Source organism: Gekko japonicus, unplaced genomic scaffold, assembly GCF_001447785.1.
Source record: "Gekko japonicus isolate JY-2015 unplaced genomic scaffold, Gekko_japonicus_V1.1 scaffold1301, whole genome shotgun sequence".
NCBI classification, from domain to species: Eukaryota; Metazoa; Chordata; class Lepidosauria; order Squamata; family Gekkonidae; genus Gekko; species Gekko japonicus.
In genome coordinates, this window is record NW_015169213.1 from 393,413 (window position 1) to 415,324 (window position 21,912).

A 21,912-nucleotide genomic window follows, 5' to 3' on the forward strand; every position below is an offset into this window, starting at 1 on the left:
ACAGGGCCAACTATATACATATCCACCCAGCACCCCTATTCCCATTGGAGGGTTTGAATAGCCAAAGTGGCTATTGGTTGGGGCTGGGGGAAACCAGGATCCAAAGTTTCAATTCAATTTATTACAGGTCTTTATGACCGAAGTCTTGACCAAGAGGATACCAAAGGGGGGTAAAATAGGTACATAAAATAGACATAAATATGTCAAGGTACATAATAACAGTCACATAAAACCCAGGCTGAGCCCAGAGATTAAAAATTACCTAACTACACTTGGGGCGGAGCCAACTAACTAAAATCATCCGAAGATTAAAAATCGGTGTCGAAGTTTTCAGAAGTGCTGGACTTTTCAATGCTTCTTGAGAGCAGCCACCTTAGCCAAGAACCGCGCCACGTTAGCTGTTATCAGTCCATCGGCATTTGAGTCAGATAACAGTACTGAGAGCACCCAAGGTTGCGCGGGAAGATTCATCTTCGTGAGAATAGGAGAGATATAAGTGCCTCTAACTTGAGTCCAGTGGGGACAAATCCAAAGTTTCCTTTGTTCCAGGAGCCAAGCTCCTGCATGTGCCGCAGACCCCTGGTGGCAGTCCATGTACATAACAAAGAGTGTTATGTAACCCAACTTCCCAGCACAGACTGAGAGGGGATTGCAGGCACAAGTATGCATGCTCACTTCAATCACCCTCAAAGTCTAGGACTGGGAAACCGAACAGTAGCAAGTTGACCTTCAGGAAGACCAACTGCTCAACTGTCCAGGGGAGCAGGTGTGAGTGATGCGAGCAATGTCGCCCACGTGGGAAAAAACGTGCTCACAATGCATGCTCGTTGGAGGGCATGAGAGGAGCTTCTGGGCCATGGCAGAGAGGTCCGGCCAGACCGCCTCCTTCATGGCCCAGTAACTCAGTGGACATGTCACCCGATGAGTTCCATCTCAACACTTGTCGTGGTGGGAATCTCAGGGGTGACGCTGCATAGCGCGGGGTGGGGAATGAAGAGCAGTGAAGCTGCTGACACCCCCCTCTCCCTCAGCATGTGACAACGTGGCCCTCTTGGCCCACATGCACTCAATTCGCTGGGAGAGCTCATCTTGCCATTGAGTGAACTTGTTGGCCTGCTCGGCGATCCTGCCCTTGATGCGCGGGTCACACATGGTCACCATCATGTAGACCTTCTGCCAGAGGATAAACTGAAAGCTCTTCTCGAGTCCACTTTACAGCCTTCTCACCAGCACGCACACCACTGGAACCATGTCTGCACGTCCTGCAGCTGGCTCCAGAAATGAGGCCAAGTCAGGGTGCTCTCCTGCTCCACCAAGCGTTCAAGCTTGACTCAGGTGGAGTTCCAGCGAGTGGGAACACCGCCTAGCAGGTAGTGCTCCGGCACACCTACAGGCGCCTGCTTCTCATGCAGCAGATAGAGGTCCTTCGTACTGCGAGATAAGTGACTCACGATGTGCCGGCATTTCTGAAGGAGATGCCGGAAACCACGAGTCATAGCATCCAGATTGGGCTTCTCCGCAGAACCCAACCCCAGAGCATCCTTCATCACGAGGTGAAGAAGGTGGGCCACACAGTAAAGGCACACCAGGCCCAGTTGCCCTGCCACTGCCCTAAGGTTCTGACCACCATCGGTCACCATTATTTATTTATTTGTTTATTTATTTGAGATTTATATCCTGCCCTTCCAAGCGGCTCAGGGCAGCTAACGCCGGATTAAATAGATAAAATACAATAAAACAATATTACACATCCACAATAAAATTCATAACAGTATTTAAGGTGCTCTATTATCCTGTATATAAATCCCCAAGATGGACAGTAATCCCAAATCAACGGCCAGCTTTATTTAATAGCGAGGGCTCCAGCGGTGATGTTCTCCCCACTTCCGCCAGGCGACACATACCCCCCCCCATAATAGGGGTAGATGATGGAACAGTACCACAGTGGTGGAATAGTGGCGGCGGCAGCTCCTACTCAAAAGCCTGGTGGAAGAGCTCCGTCTTGGAGGCCCTGTGGAACTGTATAAGGTTTCGCAGGGCCTAGATCTCCTCTGGGACCTCATTCCACCAGGTAGGAGCCGCCACCGAAAACGCCCTGGCCTTAGTATGGGCAAACTTAACGTCTCGGGGGCCTGGAACTTCCAGGAGGTGGAAACTCCCTGATCATAGTGCTCTTGAGGAAACATACGGGAAGAGGCAGTCCCTTAGGTAAGCCGGACCCCAGCCATCCAGGGCTTTAAAGGTAAGAACCAGCACTTTGAAGCGAATCCGGTATGCTATCAGCAGCCAGTGCAGCGCTTGCAGCACCGCCCAGATGTGGTCTCGCCTAGAGAGGCCCATCAACAGCCTAGCTGCAGCATTCTGCACTAGCTTCAGCTTCTGGATTTGCGACAAAGGCAGCCCCAAGTAGAGAGTATTACAGTAGTCTAGCCTCGAGGTGACCGTAGCATGGATCACAGTGGCCAGGTCCTCACGGCTGAGGTAGGGGACCAACTGCCGAGCCAGCCGCAGATGGTAAAAGGCCGACTTAGCAGTGGCTGCCACCTGGGCCTCCATCGTTAACGAGGAGTCCAGAAGCACACCCAAACTCCTAACCTCCCGTGCAGGCACCAAAGGCACCCCGTCGAAGGCCGGGAGAGGGAGCCCCAGCCCCGGACCGGTCCGACTCAGGCCCAGGACCTCTGTCTTTGCCAGGTTTAATTTCAACTGACTCAGTCTGAGCCAACTAGCCACGGCTTGTAACGCCCGATAAAGGCCATCGGGACCAGAATCTGACTGGCCGCCCAACATCAGATAGAGCTGGGTATCATCAGCATATTGATGACACCCAAGCCCACACTTCTGGGCAATCTGGGCGAGGGGGGCGCATATAGATGTTAAACAACATCGGGGACAACACAGCTTCCTGGGGCACCCAACATTCAAGGGGGTGCCTTCGGGGCCACTGGTCCCCAATTGCCACTCTCTGTCCCCGACCTTGGAGAAAAGAGGCGAACCATTGAAGAGCAAGCCCGCCCACCCAGCGGTTCGAAAGCATTAATATCTAGCAAGTTGATACATGGGTACCTGCCCTAGGTGGCAGGGGGCACCCTCCTCTAGTGGGACATGCAGCAGAGGCATCGACGGTGGTGGCAACGGAGCGGCGATGGCGGAGTGGCAGGTGGAGCGATGGAGCAGCTGAGGAGTGCCCTGCGAGCGTGACGTGAGCGGCAGAATCTGGCAGAGGCGGAGCCACGGAGGTACGGCGGCATGTCAGTGCAGCGCGACGGAGCCGAAAAGGACGATGGTCGGAGCTGTGGCGGTCGCGGGGCCGTGCACTGGAGGAGCCCGCCGGAGGAAGCCACAGAACAGGAAGAAATCTGCCCCAGGACATTGGAAGTGGAGCGCCGACATCCAAGGCCGCCGGAAGAAGCCAGACTCCAACAACAAGCCCTGCTGCCGGGTGCTGGTAGGAAGTCACCCCCCGTATAATTGTGGCCTTAGTTAGGAACCAATGATTGTATGTAAGCCGCTCAGAGACCCTTCGGGGTTCGAGAGGGATATAAATTGAATGATAATTTATTTTTTTTTAAAGCCCCTGAATCCCCATGTCGGCAAGGCGGCGGGCCAGCAACTGGTCTAACCCAATCTGGATACAAAAACAACATATTGCTGCACAAGTTCATTTAAATGAACTTGTGCAGCAGTATGTTGTTTTTGTATGTTATCTAAATTGCTGGGTCCTGGTTAATTCTGTCTTTCTAACCCAATCTGGATGCAGATCTAACAACACCAGTGCTGCCACACCACCTCGATCCAGATGCCTATTGAGATTGTCAGTCAGCGCGACCAGTACCGTCTCCGTCACGTGGCCTAGGCGAAAGGCAGACTGGAAGGGATCGAGGACGGAAGCCTCATCCAGGTAGCCCTGTAGCTGTGATGCCACCACCCTCTCAATAAGTTTGCCTAAATAGGGCAAATTGGAAACTGGCCAATAGTTAGCCAATTCATCCGGGTCCAAAGATGTTTTTTTCAGGAGAGGACGGACCATCGCTTCCTTGAGTGCTCCGGGGAACCGTCCCTCTGTGAAGGACTTATTGACAATCTCCCACAGTGCACCTTGAAACCCCTCGTGGCCTGCTTTAATAAGCCAGGAGGGGCACGGATGAAGGTTGCATGTGGTTGGGCACACCGATACGAGCAACCTGTCAGCTTCCTCCAGGCTGAATGGGTCAAAACACACTAAAGCCGGCTCCAAGGACATGCAAGGGGCCTCAAGTTCCATAACTGTTTCAATTGTGGCGGGGAGGTCGCGGCGGAGAGCCAAGACTTTATCTGCAAAATAGCTCACAAATGCCTCACAGCCTAAGTCCAATTCCCTAGCATTTTGCCTACGCTGAGGCAGAGCTGTCAAGGACCGAATCACACTAAATAATTGGGCCGGGCATGAGCTAGCAAATGCAATTCAGGTCGCATAGAAATCCCTCTTTGCTGCCTTGACTGCCATCTCATAGGATCTCATAAACGTCCTGTAGGATGTTCTTGACACTTCGTCGTGAGCACAACGCCACCGTCTCTCTAGCCATCTCAGTTCTCGCTTCAGCAGCCACAACTTCTGGGTATACCAGGGTGCTCGCCTATCACGAGTGTGGAGAGGGCGCCTGGGAGCAATCTCATCGATGGCTGAGGAGATTCAGCAGTTCCAATCCTCCACCAGCTCATCTAATGAACCGCCAGGGGGCCTTGGATCCTGCAGAGCCATCTGGAGCCACATCGGGTCTATTTGGCTCTGCGGGCAAGCCAAAATCAGCTCACCATCTAAACAGGGTCGGGGTGGGACATTCAGATGGGCCCTCAGGGCATGGTGGTCCGACCATGGCACTTCCAGGGCAGTGATCCAGTCCACCGTCACTCCTGCCGCAAAGATCAAATCGAGCATGTGACCGGCCTGATGCGTGGGAGAGGAGACGAACTGAGATAGTCCCAGTGCCACCATGGATGACACTAGATCCACAGCCCGGCTGGAGGTCGCATCCTCAGCATGGATGTTGAAATCACCCAAGACAAGCAGCCTAGGGTGCTTCAGTGCCCAGCCTGATACGGCCTCCAGCAGGGATGGCAGATTATTGGCCCGGCGCGTTAGGTGGTCGGTACACCAACCAAATAGCCAAACTCTCCTCAGCCTCCAGCATTGCATCGACACACTCTATGCCCGTGATCTCTACTTGCGGGAGCGCCCTGAAGGAGTAAGCCTCCCGAATGAATAGAGCCACACCTCCCCCCACCCCCTAGTCCGTGATTGATGGAGGACCGAGAACCCCGGCGAGGCGAGTTGGGCGAGAGCAACTGTCTCGCCCTCCCACACCCAGGTCTCGGTCATGCACGCAGGTCCACTTGCTGTTCCTGCACAAAGTCTCACGGGACTTTGGCTTTATTGTTAATAGACCTGGCGTTGCACAAGACCAATGACGGAGGGGGGGTTCCTAATCCTGGCCCCTCTGCCGGCCACCCTCGGAATGGGTCATAGGCTGGAAGAGCACCGAGCCGCTCTATTTCTCCGCGCCCTTCGCTCCACACCTTGCCATGACCCACTGCCAAACTTCCCTCTCCCCAAGAGCACTGGAATTTGTTGCCCGTACATTAATCAGCTGGCAGGCTCCGCTAAGCTTCAGGCCGCCAACCAATAACAAGGTCACAATCAATTCAGCTACTGCAAGTAAACAAGTTTCACATCTGCTAGTTAAAATACAAGTGCTATCTATGCAAGAAGAAAAAACAATTCCTAACTGATCATGCCAGAGGTATTAACCAACTAACTAAAGCCCCGACAATCACACCCAACACTGCATTCAACCACCATACACCCACATAACAGCACACCACTATATTCACACCAGCAGACCCACTAACATACAATCCCAGGCTCAGATTCAGCATCAGTATTCACAGGTGCCAGGCAGGTTGACCAAGCTCTCTGAACCAATGATGTTCTGCACTTCGGACGCTTAGAGGGCTCCGATGACCATCGATCTTTGCATCGGCCGCCAGGGGGTTCCGACAACTGTAAATCCCCCCCCCGCACCTCCAGGTCACAACACAGCAGGCCAAGACTAAGTTCCAGTCCCACCCACAGCGGCTCGGGGTTAGTGAGTTCCAGTTTGGTGACAGACCCCGCTCCATGTATCTTGTCCAGACTGATGTGTCTCTCAGGCTAAAAGCCCAATCAAGTCCCAGATGGCCCAGAACATGGGTCTTAACGATCTACTGCCCAGCTTGTCACGAGTGTCAGGTAGGGGCTCACTCCCGGCTCTCTCACCACTGGCCAAATCGCGTTGTCCCCGCTGGCTCTCTCACTGCCGGCTACGGTCGCACCGTCCCCCACCGCTGTCTCTGCACACCCGACCGTCTCCAACGCTGCAGGCCTGCCACCCCAACAGCCACCGCGTGCCGGCCCCAACACCACCGATGCCACACAGCTGGTGACCCAACAAGCCCCCGGGGGCCTCACTAGAGCCTGGCTACCGGCCGGATGCCCCGCGCTGTCACGCGGACCCCCCTCGCTGCGTCCGTAGGCATCAACAGGCGTCAGCAGGCCAGGGCCAAATATTTCCAGAATTCCACCCAGCGTCCCAGTCATGCTCTCACCATGCTGGGGGCCAGTGGAAAATCCGCGTCGGCTCCTGCGCGACTCCGCAGCTCCTGGCTTGTTATAGGCCTTGCTGCGGGCGGAAACTACACCACAGGCACCAGCATCTCAGGGTATTCTCCAAGTTCTTCAATTCCGGAGCCCTCGATACTAATGCGACCCAGCAGCTGAATAGTGTATGTCGTTCCCACTCCTCCTGCCCACTGGAACAACTAAATTCAAACTAAATAACTAAATTAGACTAATTTAAAAGTACCATGGGGGAGCTCAGCACCAGAGCTTCACACCCGGTCGCCATCTTGGGTAAGGAATCACCATGAAGCCCTTGGTGACGTCCCTGCCTACCCACCCCGCTAACTGTCTCTGGCTGGTGGCCGAGATTTTGTCTGCTGTGTGCGACCCAACTAGGTTCTCAATATGAAGCAGAGCCTGGCAGCCCAGCAGCACTGACCCTGCCTGATACTGGTTTCCCTTCCCCCACCCAAAACTTTCCTGGGTTCCCACCAGTGCAGGCAATGAAAGATACCAATCGTGCGCCTGACAGGAGGTCCAGATGTCGGACGTGAAGCGCAGATATCTCCCGTGAGTGCGGGACAAGTGTGCCTTCACGTGGTCCCTGGCAGCCCTGTACAATGAGAGCATCATGGTCCTGCTCAGCGTGGTGCGAGCAGGGGGCGTGTACCGGGGATAGGCATCGTGGAGCAGCCTGTGGAAACCCATGTCTTCGACTGCGGAGAAGGGGCACCTGTCAAGAGCAACCATCTCAGCAATGAGACGAGTGACCTTCTTGCTGGACTGTTGCTCCCCCCCCCCCCCCCCGGCACTCTAGTGCCGATGTCGCCAAACATCTCCATCAGAGATGCTTGGCGTCCCTGCCCCGTCTCTACCGTGAAACTTGCAGAGAGAGCACTGGAGGTGGTTGCAGGATGACTCACCTCTTGGCTGGCTGGTGGTGGCCACCTGGGCCCCCCAGCAGCAGCCTGTCTTTTCCCCTTAAGAAGCACCGCCTGGCGGTGCTTCTTCAGATGGTTCTGCAGCCTGGAGGTCGAGAGACGACCAATGTCCTTCCCTCGACTTATCCGGACCCTACACAGCTGGCACTGTGCAAAGCGGGGATCCTCGGTCACCCAGAAGTGGTTCCATATGTCAGAGGTGGAGGGGCACCCACGCTGACCAGCAGCCATAGGCATCCCCAGAGCTGCCTCCTGCGAGGAGCTCAGGCCAGACACACTGTGTCCTTGGGGGTCAGGAAGAGATGGCTGAGCAGGGGGAAGGGGTTGAGATCGCCGGGGAAGGGGTTGAGATGGCACCACCTTCATCTCTTCCTCTTTCTCTTCTTCCTCTCCCAGCCTCTTCTCCTGTCCCCCAGGAGGCTTGCTGGAGTCTAGAGACACCAGAGAAGTGGGCTGGCCAGCCAGCTCCTCCTCCAGTTCCTCCAGAACCCTCTTAGTCCTTGGAGTGAGTCCTGAAAGCAGAGTGTCCCCAAAGCTCAACCCCAGAGACAGCTCTTGCTGCCCCTCCGCCTGCCGCTGAGCCTCAGCAGCAACAGCTTGAGGAGGGACTGCCTGAGCAGCAGACCCCTTCCCAGTGCCAGCACCTGCAGGCACCTGTCCTGGGGTTAGGAGCATCCCTCTTAACAGGGAAGAGAACCAGGTGTGGTTTCTTTGCAACACTACCCTGGCCAGAGGTTAGAATGGTGCCAGGATGCTCACTTGTAGTCCTGTGCTGAGGTGGGGGAGGATCGTGGCTCTCTCCCTCCCCGCCACCCCTCTAGTCTTTTGCTTTGCCTTACCCCCAGGGGCCCTTTCCTGTCACTCATGTTGCCCCTGGCCAAACTCAGCCAAACTTGTGGGGAGGGTATTAGACACCTAACTTACCTGCACTATCACCTGACCCTAAAACTGCCTCGCACCTTTTTATAAATCCTCCCACCCAAAAACTAGGGTTTTTGTTTCTTTCAGTAGAGCCTGACCTAGCCTTGCTTCAGTTTTTCTGGGTCTGTTTTTTAGAACTAGTGAATTCCTACACTGACCCTGACTGTGGTTTAAAGACTGTACTTGAGATATGGCTTGAAAACCTTTTTTAAAGCTTTAGGGTTTTAAACTACTCCTATCTAGATTCTACTTGAACCACCTGATTCCCTGTGTGGAATGGAGGAGCTCCCTAATTGAAAGAAAGACACAAGCTAAAAAGGGGGGGGGGGAGTGCCTGGCTTCACCAAAGCACAAACAACACAGCACACTACTTTTTAAAAAGTTATACACTACTTAAACCTCTGTTTAGGTGAAGACAAACCTGGCCTCTTTTTGTTCTCCTACCACTGGCCTAGTTAAAGGTAGAACAGCTAAAGCCCTATACTGAGATTTACTTAAAAATATTAGTTAAAAATAAACCTGAAACCTTTTTTTAAAAGCCTATTTAACAGTGGTGCAACTAAACCAGAAGTACACACACAGACCAGTGACCCCCACCTAAGAAAGTCCAAGCAAAACCTGCTAAACAGAAAAGGCAACAGACAGAGCCTACCTAGGCCCCCCAAGCAGAAGGCCTAGTACCCCTCCCCGGGGGAAAAAACCCAACAAGCCCAGCAAACACATAAGAAAGAAGCAAGGAACTTAAAAAATTGAAACTGCAAAAACAGAACAGAACAAAACAAACAGAACCAAAAGCAGACCAGAGAACCTAGGCTCCAGGCAGAAAGCCTAGTCTGTAAAAAAAAAAACCCAACAAGCCCAGCAAACACATAAAGAAGAAGCAAGGAACTTAAAAAATTGAAACTGCAAAAACAACAGAACAGAACAAACAGAACAAAAAGCAGACCAGAGAACCTAGGCCCCAGGCAGAAGGCCTAGTCTGTACCCCCCCCCAGGCAGAAGGCCTAGTCTGTAACCCCCCCCCCCAAAAAAAAACCAAGAAGCCCAGCAAACACACAAGAAAGAAGCAAGGAACTTTAAAAAAACGAAACTGCAAAAACAACAGAACAAAACAAACAGAACCAAAAGCAGACCAGAGAACCTAGGCCCCAGGCAGAAGACCTCATCTGTAAACCACCACCACCCCAAAAAAAACCCCAAGAAGTCCAGAAAATACAATACAACAAGAACTTAAGCAACTTAAACTGCAAAAAGACAAGCAACAGAAAGAACCACAACAAAACTCAAAAACAAAAACAAGAGCCTAGGCCCCAGGAAGGTAGCCTAGCCTTCCCCCAAAAAAGCTCCAAGTCAATAAATAAAAATCAAACACAGAAAAAAATTAAACTGCAAAAACAAACAACAGGCAAAAACTAGAAGAAAAAACTACAAGAACTCACAAGTAGAAGAAAAAACTAGAACTCCCTAACCCCCCCGAAAAACCCCAACAACAAGCCAAATAAGAATGAAACACAGTAAAAAAAAAATTAAACTGCAAAAAGACAAACTAGAAAACCCTCCCCCCAAAAAAAAATCAGAAAGAGGCCTGAGAGGCCCTAGAGGCCTACCCCCCCCCAACGACCAATCCCAGGCCCCAACCCACAAGAAATAAAGAAAATTAAATTTCTTTAAAAGTGCCCTAAATTAATCAAACCAGAATGATGACTTCAGAATTGATTGAAGGTCCACTCCACAAGGCAGGCAGGCAAGGCAGCACTGGGAGGAAAGGAGGCTCAAGGAGCAGGGACTGGTTCTAGAAGAAGCCAGCCAGCCACGCACAATCTCCAATCACCACCAGCAGCAGGAACCAGGAACAGCAATGGAGTCAGCCAGACAGGGAGTCTCCTTTTATGCTTTCTGGGAATACACAGAAGGATTTCAATAAGGAACAACCTTCTGTGATTGGCCAGAGAGCAGATGCCAAAATCCTATTGGCCACCAGTGCTCCTTCCCTGTGAAAGGAGCAAGCTAGTAGCTTGGCTGCCAGCAGCAACAACAGCCTTGCAAAAAGTTGCAAGCTGTAATGCATTTTGAAATGCATTGCAGTGATTAGCTGTCTGGAAGGTCCCTCTTTCCCCTTCCCTCCTGGAAAGAGGAGCAAGAGGCGGGAAAGAGGGGAAAACGCTGTTTCCTGGCGCCCTTTAAACCCCCCTAGAGGCCGTTTTTTGGCATTCCGGAAAACCCTTTAAAAAACCCCAATTTCTTTTGGGTTTTTTTCCCAGATATCCAAAAAGGCTCAGGGAAGCCTTTTCAGTATCCACCCCCCCCCAAAAAAAAAACACCCAAAAAGACTTTTTTCGGGGGGGGGGTGGATTTGGAAAACCCAAATGCACACCTTTAGTGCAGACACATGTGAAGGAATAAAGAACATTTCTTGGGCTCCCAGTTGTGTGCTACAGTGCCTAACCAGAGAAGTCAATATCCAGATGTGAACAATATGAATACATCTCTTAGAAAGCAAATCTTTTTCTTTTGTACTCTGTCTTGAGTTTTGAATAGAGTAATCATTTCTGCTTGCAAACCTAAAAGTGTAGTTACGTATGCATATACTGAATGATTACAGCACAAGACTGGCAAATATAATGGATCGGGGCATAAGGGGGAAGAAGAATGCAGTAGCCAAAAGCAACTTGGTAGAAATTGGATAAGCTACCCACAGCCTGCATCTATATTTTTGCTACAGATTTTGAACAAAAATGATGTTTGACAACTTTAAATGTATAATTAAAATGTATGAAAGAATCACTTTCTTGTTACCAAGCTAATCTCCACCAGAATGTCATGCTATTTCAGTAACAATACCTTGCTTCCCTCTCACCAGTCAGCACCAAACATGTCTGTCCATCTGGAAGCTATTTCCTTTACCTAGATAAATTGTCTTAAGATTGCCCTCTCAGTATGTGTTTGATCTAGACATGTAGAAAATTGTGCGTGGAGGAGTACATTGCTACAGCAGTGAGGTGGGTGGACCATAATCCAAGTATAAACTTAAGCAAAAGAGCTGAAGGAGTTTAATTGATTAGTCAGCAATTCAACTAAAAAAATATTTTCCTTTTCTGGTTCATGATCATGGAAGCAGCAGGCCCTCAGCAGCATATGTTGCCATATGTGAAATGTGTCACTGATATAACTGAAGTTGGAATCTTAATTTACACAAGAGCTCTGAGCTATGACTTTTTTGCTACCTAATCCTTCGGAAATTAGGACACAACATATAATTGTTGTATATTGAGTAAGGAGATAGAAATAGGGTAAAGGTCAATGGTGCAAAATCAGGTAAAAATACATCCTTTATTACTCAAGTTATATTGCCAAAGATTCACTATGCATTTCACCAATAGGTGAAACAGGGAATATAATTGAATAATAAAGTATATATATTTTACTCGGTTTTGCACCATCGGCCTTGGCCCTATTTTTATCTCCTGTGACTGGTGTGGCTCTTTATTTTCTTGTTATACTGAGTAAGATCATAGGTCCATCTAGCCCGATCTGGTCTCTTTTGACAGGCAGAAGCTCTGCTTCCCCAGCCCTACTATCTGAAATTCTTATCCTGGAGATGTCAGAAAATTGAACCTAGGACACATACAATATGTGCTCTTTCATTAAAATAGGGTCCTTTCCGATACGTTATAAAACATTATACAGATGAGCAGCCCCATGCTAAGACCCCCATGTTGATAGTATATCACCATGGTACTGGCACCCGTAGTCGGTACCCTATAGTCATTATGCAGAGGGGAAAGAGGTGGTACAAACACATCTTGGCAAGTTCTGGACTGCATTGCAATCACACCAGATTCCATAGCAACCCCACCAACATCCACCAATCACAAAGCACAATGCCAGGGATGACCCTCACACAGACAAAACCAATCCCTTGCCTGTCGATGCAGCCACAGCCCCCTGATGTCATACAACCATTGCCTGCACATAGAGCATCAGAAATGAGGAAGAAAAGAGCAGCCAATCCCTTTACTTCCAAAGAGATCAATGGCCCAAGCAGCTGGAGTCCTAGAGTTAACCTACCCTTGCAAGTCCTCTCCTCCAGCCAAGTTCTTTTTTGCCAGGGGAGGCTGTGGCTGGCTGCAGACTTAACCAGTATCCTAAGCTGCACTGGTTTTGGGGTATGTGGGGGAGTTGTGGGGTTCCCCCCCCTTTCGTGGGTCACTATGGGATGACTTCAAACTACACCAGAGCTTTCAGTAGCATAATGTTGTATTGGTGTGAGGAGCATGACTGGGACTGGAGAGGCTTAGGAAGCCCACAAAGACCTGCTCTACCCTTGGCACAGCCCTGATGCCAGCCACATCTGTGTGCACAGAGGTTACTTTGATGCTGAACTGGTGCAACTTGCTACCAGTGTATCAGCAAGATACCCCAGCATAGCACTTAGTCACCATTCTAAGCCACCATTCTAAGCCTTATCAAGCTAGGTCTTAGGATGGTGCTGTAAAAGGTCTGGACATGAAAAGAATGGCAACTGGGTGCTCATAAAGCATTGAATTCAAAGAGCCCCTTGGCATATACAAATCCTTTTGTATTCGCATTGAACATTTTCCCATTTACACTTCCACTTGTCACGTGGAATCCATTTCCAATTGAAATGTTTTAAAAATAATGTTTTAGACCCAAGTCCATGCTTTCCCCTCACACATGAAGAGCTTCCCTTGGGCCCTTTTGTGTCATTGCCAAATATTTATGAGCTTTGAATATGATGATAATAGCCATTTGTGTTTTAGAACTGAAAGGAGGATTTATAGGAAGATGGGATAATATTGTGGTCAAACAGGAAATCAGATGCATTTAATTGGTGTAAGCATACAATGCCAAATAGTGCGGTTAAAAATAGAGGAGAACATTGAGTGTGCTACTGTTTTCTCACCAAGATTAGCAATGGGGACATTTGTTAATGTAGACATTTGTTCACATGTATTAGATTTCTGTGACCCCTTAAGTCTTCCTTAGTCTGGAGCCAGTGACCACTATGGGATATAGGAGTGATTTAAAAGTTAAACCGTCAAAGCTTTGGGTACTTTGATTCCATATAAAATATATAACTTTATGATTCCTTTGGGCACCTGTCACTGTAAAAACTGCAATTATGTTCTCATGTTACACATATACATCATTTTGTCTATGTATATTGTGCTTATACTTGCACATTTACAATGTAACCCATTTACAGCCCAACTGTAAGGTCGGTGGGACCTGTTTTCAAATTATGGGCATAATATGATTTCCTGGGGGGGGGGGGTTAATCCCTCTTTGACCTGGGATTGTGTTCTGCAATTGAAGAGGGTTCAAAATGGGGCCAAAAAACTTAGCTGTTCTCCCCTAAATTAAATTACATTAGCAGAATAAATCTGTGCATGGTCGCTACATTCAGCAGTATCTTAAACATGAAAAATAGCCTGTTAGCTGGGTAGCTTTGGGTAAAAACAACATCAAGAACTACGCTATGAAAATATAGATCAGTTAGAATTTGAAAATATAAAGCAATAAACACATAGCCAAGTAGCCGATCTAATTACCAAAATGGGTACTATAAAGTTGTTTGCATCGTAGCTCTGTCAATGCTCCTAGCATTGTCTGAAGAAGTGTACTTTGCACACAAAAACTTACACTTTGAATAAAACTTTTTTGGTTTTAAAGGTGCCACTGGACATAAACTTCGTAATGCTCCTAGCAGTACAACTGAGCCACAAGGAAAGGCAAGATATAAATATTGAACTTTTTTTAAAAAAAAATATTTTTATATCAAACAAACAAGAAGAAAAACAAACAAATAGACAGACAAACATAAATTCATATAGATTGGGGATTCCATATACATCTCTGTTTTACCTAGTTTGTTACCTCCTACATTGTCTATTTATATAGTAGCTATTGTTTATCACCATACATTTTTGTATAAGTATTATGCATTATAATTGCACTTGTATTTTATATTCTCTTCTAAATCGTTGAATCGTCAATATTGTTCATTTATTATAGTCCTCAAGACATTTATAAAAACTTGACCATGTATTTTGAAATCTTTCTTCTTTTTGTCCTCTCAGTATTAAAGTCAATTTATCCATCTCCGCAGTTTCCAGAATTTTATTTATCATTTCTTCTTTTGAAGGTACTTCTTTTTTCTCCAATATTTGGCATATAATATTCTTGGAGTGGTCACTGCATGTATAAATACTAAGCTTCTTAGTTCTCACTTGTATTAAATTTAATTGATTAATCCTAAACAGACTCGCACCCAAGTTTGTTGAAGTCAAGTCTTTTCCACCCTTTGCTTAAATAATTTGATCCTGAAATGTATGTTTTAATTTCCAATAGGGCTAGGACAGAACACACTGCTAGCTTTATCATTCTGAATCCCAACAGAAAACAACTACCCTGTTGTGAGAGGGAGAACATGCAAACATCTCACTCTTAACCAAAAAATGTATACGCTTCAATAAGACACAGTAAATAATACAGTAAGTTCTATACTTCAAAGCTTGTTCCTGTGGATCACCATAGCCGTAGTTATGCTCCTTCACCTTTGGCCACAGAATCATCCCCCTGAAAGAACGCAAAAATTAGTCAATTTGTTAATAGTAGCAGCTAAGATTACAATTGCGAAGAATTGGAAAAACAGAAATCCACCTACATTAACACAATGGATTAATAAAGTTTGGGATATATTTATGCTAGAAAACCTCTCTATATATGACTCAACAATTAAAAATGAGTGCGAATTTTATAACCCTCTGAGTATTTGGAGCCCGATCTTAGAAAAAATATCTTTAGCGCAATTTAATTGGATAGACGTTGCTAATGCAAAATACAAAATAATGCAATTTAATTAGAACACTCTATACATCTGACTTCCTACAACTAGATATGTTCAAAAATTGTTAGGACTTTAATAAAGTTTAGGTAAAGTAAGATATATATGCCTGATTTGAGTAGAGGCGGTTTGCATCTTCTGAAATTTTGCTTTATGTAACCGGTTATTATTCTGTATTGTAAAAATCTTCTAATAAAAATATTGGGGGGGGGGGGAAGTTATGCACAGCAGGGGAAATCTAATCATGGAGAAACTGAAAATTGTAACTCTCTTTAAGACAGTAAATAATTAATTCATTATTGGTATAAATCTTACATTCAAATCTAATTAGTAAATTTTGTATCACTGCTGTTAGTGCACATTGTCCAACTAATACAAACAGGTAAAAAGATAGACTTCCAAATCAAAGCTCATGTGCTTTTGTACTGTGGGTCAAATTGTTACTTCATTTTAATCAGTTTTCATAAAACTAAGCAGAATAGGTTTCATGGATTGGGCCACTTGTGGAAGATGGTTCTTGTTTCCTAGAAAAACATTAGGCTTAAATGCAATTATCATTCGTTGCTTTTTGAACTTCTACTAACCTGCTCCTAAATTTCCCTTCAGTAGATGCACAGGTCCTTTCTGTACATCCAGATTCAAAGGTTTGGATTCCATGGAACGTTTCTGCTGACAGGAAAAAAAAGTTCCATTAGCTGAGCAGACATTCCTATTCTCCCCCTTCTACGGTGGTCCCCAAAGACCCAATGCTGCTTCAGAGTGACAATCTCCCCCCCCCCCAGAAAAGTGTGAGGAGCAAGTTAGAAGTCTGCAGTGGGAGGAGGGAATCTGCCCCCATTCCATTCACAGAAATCCTCTTTGTGTTCCAGCCCAGAAAGAGCAAAGAATAAGAGAACTGCTATTTGTATTCATAACACTGAAAATAGCAGTCTCAGTTCTCTGTATTTAGCATATTACGTTAACTTTCATTAATATCTCAAAACATGGTTAGAATTTAGAAATAGAAAAAATACACATTTGTACGTGTTCTCTGTAATACACTTATTTATGCCTGGTTCAGGTTATTTACTGCAAGATGCTGAGGTTAAATGCGTAGTCAGTCCGGAGCCAATCAGCCATGTTAAGCATTAATACAAAGTAAACAGGAATGTTACAGTACAGTACAGTCCTCTGGAGACCTAATTTTCAGCTGTGGATGTATTTGTTATTAAATGGGAAATACCCAGTCTCTAGATTGAAGGTTCAGAATCTGGGAGTAGCTTATACAAGAAATATGGTAACCAAACTACTGGCATCACTTTCAGCGCCTTTACTGCTTCCTAATAGAATACCTTCGAAATAGTAGCTAGAGGACTGACCTTTATAAAAAAGAGGATAGATAGCCACTAAAGAACAAGGGCTTGCAGAGCCTTTTTATAAGATTTTTTAAAATTAAATTTTTTCTTTAGAAGGTGTAGGAAATATCTTTCTTATTATATGATTCTATATGTTCTGTTTCTTAGAAATATTGTTGCTGGCTAACATTTCAGTAATCTTTAAGCTGCTCTTAAACTCAACATGACTCCATGACTATTAATGTGATACTACCTAGAGAAGGAAAGGAATTTTCCATTCTGTGTAAGTTGAATACGAAACACAGTACAATTAAATACAATATACAACACAATTTAAACAGCAGATACATTGTATTTTTTACATGACAGTGGCCAACATTTATCTTGGATTCAGATTACTTCAAACGATAAGGAAGTAAAACTGCCCAGAAGGCATGAAAACTTTTCACATAATTAGAATGCCATTGTTTCAAATTCCTTCTCATTGATCATGAACTTAAATGTCTGAAGAAAATAATTGGCAATTGCTTGTTATAGGCACATGAACTTGAGGATTTACTTATCAGATCAAATGTTTACCAGTGACCACATACCACTAGGAATCTCACAAGTAGGGGATAATGGTAGTATCCATCACCAGCATCTGGAAATCAGAGGTATACCGCCACGGAGCTTCCATTTTCAGCTAGTCCCTGAAAATGTCCATAAATTTTGCAGCCATCTAATTTAGTTGTGAAGAACACATCTTACAGAACTAAATTGTATACAGCAGTGATTTTTACGCTGTGGATCAGGATCCAAAATTGAGTTATGACTCTCTTGCAGGTGGATCACAAGGTCAGGAAGGAGGAGAGAGGAACAGGGTGAACTGGAAGATGAGGCTATGGGATGCTCAGTAGCAAATTTGGGTTTGCCTCTGCAGAATATACAAAATAGCCAAGAAATGCTGCATGTAATACAATGTGTTCATAAATGCTAACACTGAAAAATAAATTCTAAATTTGTTCATTGTTAGCTGATGTGAGATTGCTACATTTTATACTGGGAGAGAGAAAGAGTACCATGGAATTACCTTCCAAGTAAATTCCTAAATTTAGAATTAGGTTCCAATAAGCACAGAAAATGTTATAGAACAAAATTTGAGTCCAGTGGCACCTTTAAGACCATCAAAGTTTTATTCACAGCTTTTGTGTGCAAGCACACTTCCTCAAATACAGCTGAACAGAACCTCTTCAATCATTACTTATATACTGTTGTCAGGAAGGGCCATTTAGAGTCAAGATGCATAAGTACTGGGTGATTATAGCTGAGATTGGATGCAAGAAAGATCTGTGAATGGCAGTAAATTAGCATACAAATACAAGAGTTAACAAACAGATGTGGGAATGAGGTATGAGTCCAGTGGCACCTATAAGACAAATAAGGTTCAATTCTGGGTACAAGTGAGAACTGAGAAACTTAGTATGTACACTCTTTCAGATTCACTGAAACGTATTTCCTCAAATATTACATATAGGTAGAAAATGTTATAGTGAGCCTGAGTCCCACTTTAAAAACTCTGCAAAGCACTGCCATAACGTAATCACTTGCCATTTAAGAAGCAAGTCCTTTTATTCAGCAATTCCTGAACACCAGCAAATTTATAAATGTCTATCATTTCACCTATTAAATTAAAAAGCCCAATATAAAGAAACATATATACTCCCTGATCATTTATGTTGCCCTTCAAAATGAGGTGACTAGTGTATTCCAGATTTGGCTACTGATAATCATAGTGACATTTAAAAACATTATAATACTTATTATTTTCAATTTGCCCAGTCATTCATAACTAAAAAAAAAAAAACGTTACAGCACATTGAACTGACATTTTCAGTGTAGGTTCCACTGTGATCCTAAGGTCTTTTTCTTGGTTAATTACTGCAGAACAGGTCCCATTAGCTTTATGTGACATTGGGAGCGTGTAAAGATTCAATAAGACATTTACAACAGAACAACATCTGCCTTTAATTTGTTTATACTCTGAAGTGCATTATTTAAAACTATATTGGACTCATATTTTTATCTTTCTTCAAGGATAAGCAGTAAAAAAAATAGGAAGTATCTAAAGAGCCGGACAACAGAAGCTTTAGCCAGTGCTGATGTGGAACAACAAATATGCATTGTGATCACAACTGTGTCCCTTCTCTTTAAATGGTTCTGTAATGGTCAACATTATAATACGATGTACTATTTTTATTTATTTTATATTTATTCATTTCATATCCATCGATGTTGATACCTTTTTGATTTTTTGGTGTGAGCATTAATTGGCAAAAGCAATTTACTAGATTACTTCTGAAGGTCTTTGGGCATGCCAGTGTGATCATGTACACAGGCTAAACTAGGGCTGTGGTCCTAAGAATGCTTTTCCGGGAGTAAGCCTATTAAATAAAATCGGGCTTGCTTCTGATTAGACCTGCTTAGGATTTCTCCCTACAAAAGACTAACCAGTATTCATTAACTTTTCTTGACAGGATCGAGACTGTAGCATACCCATTAATGCCTGCATTCAGAATCCTTGCCAGAATGGAGGGACATGCCATCTCACAGACACAAATCAAGGAGGATTCAGGTAACTGAAAGCAAATTTCATTACAAGCAAGCTGGTAGTTGAAATGTCCTATAACTGCAAATCCCTCTGCCATTGAAATAGGGCACAATCTAGGAAAAATTAAGCCTTTCTAAGGTTCATTGTTTTTAGTACGAAAGTTAAGACACAATTAAATATTTATCACTCAAATCAATGGAACGTGAAAGTTTTTAACATTGGCTATATCATGGCATTAGTTTTATTTGTGATATATTGTTTCTTCCAAGAGAGGTTACCTTATTATTCTCTTAATATGTTGTTCAAGCTGCTTGTTCTTTATACTGTTGTGTGTTGATCAAAACAAATGATATTTGTCACATTTTTCAAGTATATTTCTCTAGGGTTGGTTTCCATCCTCCCTTCCAATTTAACGTCTTTTGCTTAGTAAGCACTTGCAAGATGTTCTCCTGCTCACTAGCATGAATAGTCGCACAGTTTTTTAAAGAAGTTACACATTCTAGAAGGCTATGCTAGGTTTATTGAGCTATCCGTATGGTAGATGGTGATGGAGAGTCAAGTCACAGCAGATTTATGGTGACCCCATAGGGTTTGGAAGGCAAGACACATTCAGAAGTGTTGTTCCATTGTCTGCCACCATGTCACGACCCTGGTATTCCTTGGTGGTCTCCCATCCAAATACTAGGCAGGGCTGACCTTGCTTAGCTTCTGAGATCTGACAAGATCAGGCTAGCCTGGGCTATCCAAATCAGGGCATATGTTAGATAGCCCAATGAAAATGTTGACTAAGTGTATGGCAGCAACAAAGAAAATGAATTAATTACAAAGGATTATTAGGAAAAGGAGTGAAAACAAAATGGCCTGTATAGATACATGAAACACCTGGAATACTGTATACATTTCTACTTACCATATCTCAAAAACTATACTGTAGAGCTAAAAATGTATAGAACTTGGCAATCAAAACTATTAGGATATTGGAGTATATTCTGTATAGAGAAAGGCTAAGGAGATTGGTGCCTTTTCAGTTTATAGAAAATATAATGTAAGGGGCACAAAACAGAGGTTTATAAAATTATGCATCTGTCAAATCAAATAGAAGGAAATTTCTTACTGTCTCCCATCATAATAGAACTTCAGTACACTCAGTGACATTGATGGGATGTAGACAGTATAGACGTAAGAAATATTTTTTGATTCAACAAGTAATTAACTTCTGGGATTCATTTGAACAGAATGGAGTGATATTCATTGTGATGATGAAAATTGGATTTTTATTTGTTTGTTTGGATGCCACACTTTAAAGATGGGGGGAGAAAAACACAACTGAGAAACTTTTTCTCCCTCTCCCAAAATACTAGAACTCGAGGGCATCCCATGAAGCTGATGGGCAGTAGGTTCAGGACAGACAAAAGGAAATATTACTTTACACACAGAGAATATAGTGATGGCCACAGGAATAAATAGCTTTAAAAGGGAATTAGATTCATGGAGGATAAGTCTATCAATGGCTACTAGCTATAGTGACTGAGGGGAATCTCCACATTCAGAGGCTTTAAGCCTCTGAATTCCAGAGCCAGGAAGCAACATCAGGAGAAAGCCTCTATGCCCTGTTATTAGGTGTCCAAAGGATGGACTATTGGTCTGATCCAGCAAGGCTCTTCTTAGGTTCTTATGAGGAAGGGAGCTTATAGAAAAGGATCTTGACGGCACTTTGGGGAGCAGGAAATAAAAATCTCAAGTGGTGTCAGTTCATTTTCACAGAACTTTTGTCATAGCCACTAACATACATGGCTCTGAAAAAGGATTAGACAAATCCATGGAGCTATGATCAAATGAAACTTTCATATTCAGGGGCCAGACCTCTAAATACAAGTGCAGGGGGCAGCAACAGGGAAAGGCCTTGGTGTCCATGCTCTTCTTAGAAGCCTTCCAAGGACATCTGGTTATCCACTGATTGAGCAGGATGTTGGACTAGATGAAGCAGCTGGAGTTGTCTTTTTGTGTTACCTACCAGAGGTTTGCATGTGGGTCTACCCAAATCAAAAATATTCCCAAAAAACAACTTATCAGTGTTTTTTGGGCATATATTGGCATCCCAAATATATCAAGGATTTTTCGGGAGAACCAGAAAAAATCCCTGAAAAATCCCAGGTATATCAGCTGGGGGGGGTGTTTGTGTGTGTGTGTGGCTTTGCCGCAGTTTTCCCCCCTGTATTTTTTTTTATTCAAATCTATTGGACCCGAAAAAATTCAGGCATTTCTGAAAAATCCCAGATCTAAATACTTTACTGGTATTGGGATCCAGGTTTCTTGGCGAATCCCAAGTTTTTTTTCAGGTCCAATAGACCTGAACCAAAAAATACCAAGAAAAAAAATTGCACACCCCTATTACCTGCTGTAGAAGGCATTGGATGTACTACTGATAAACCTCTCAGGATATCTGGCAAGACTGATTCAGCCCCATCTCCGTAGGGCTTTCATGCTAGCTCAGTTCGACGTCCTTCCCTCAGCTGGTTTATCGGGAAGGTTGAAGAAAATTCCCTATAAAGATAGATTGTGCCCATGTGGGATGGGGGAAATTGAATCTATTGGACATGTGCTTTTGTACTGTAAATTCC

General features: G+C 44.9%; 1 protein-coding gene across 1 annotated transcript in view; it reads left to right on the top strand.

The window, feature by feature from the left end:
* Window positions 1–21,912, top strand: part of LOC107114785 (slit homolog 3 protein-like) — a 291,107-nt gene that overhangs the window by 160,280 nt on the left and 108,915 nt on the right. The window contains exon 20 of the mRNA XM_015416378.1: window positions 19,218–19,315. Within this exon, the coding sequence (XP_015271864.1) occupies window positions 19,218–19,315 (98 nt within the window). The remainder of the gene's footprint in view (window positions 1–19,217; window positions 19,316–21,912) is intronic.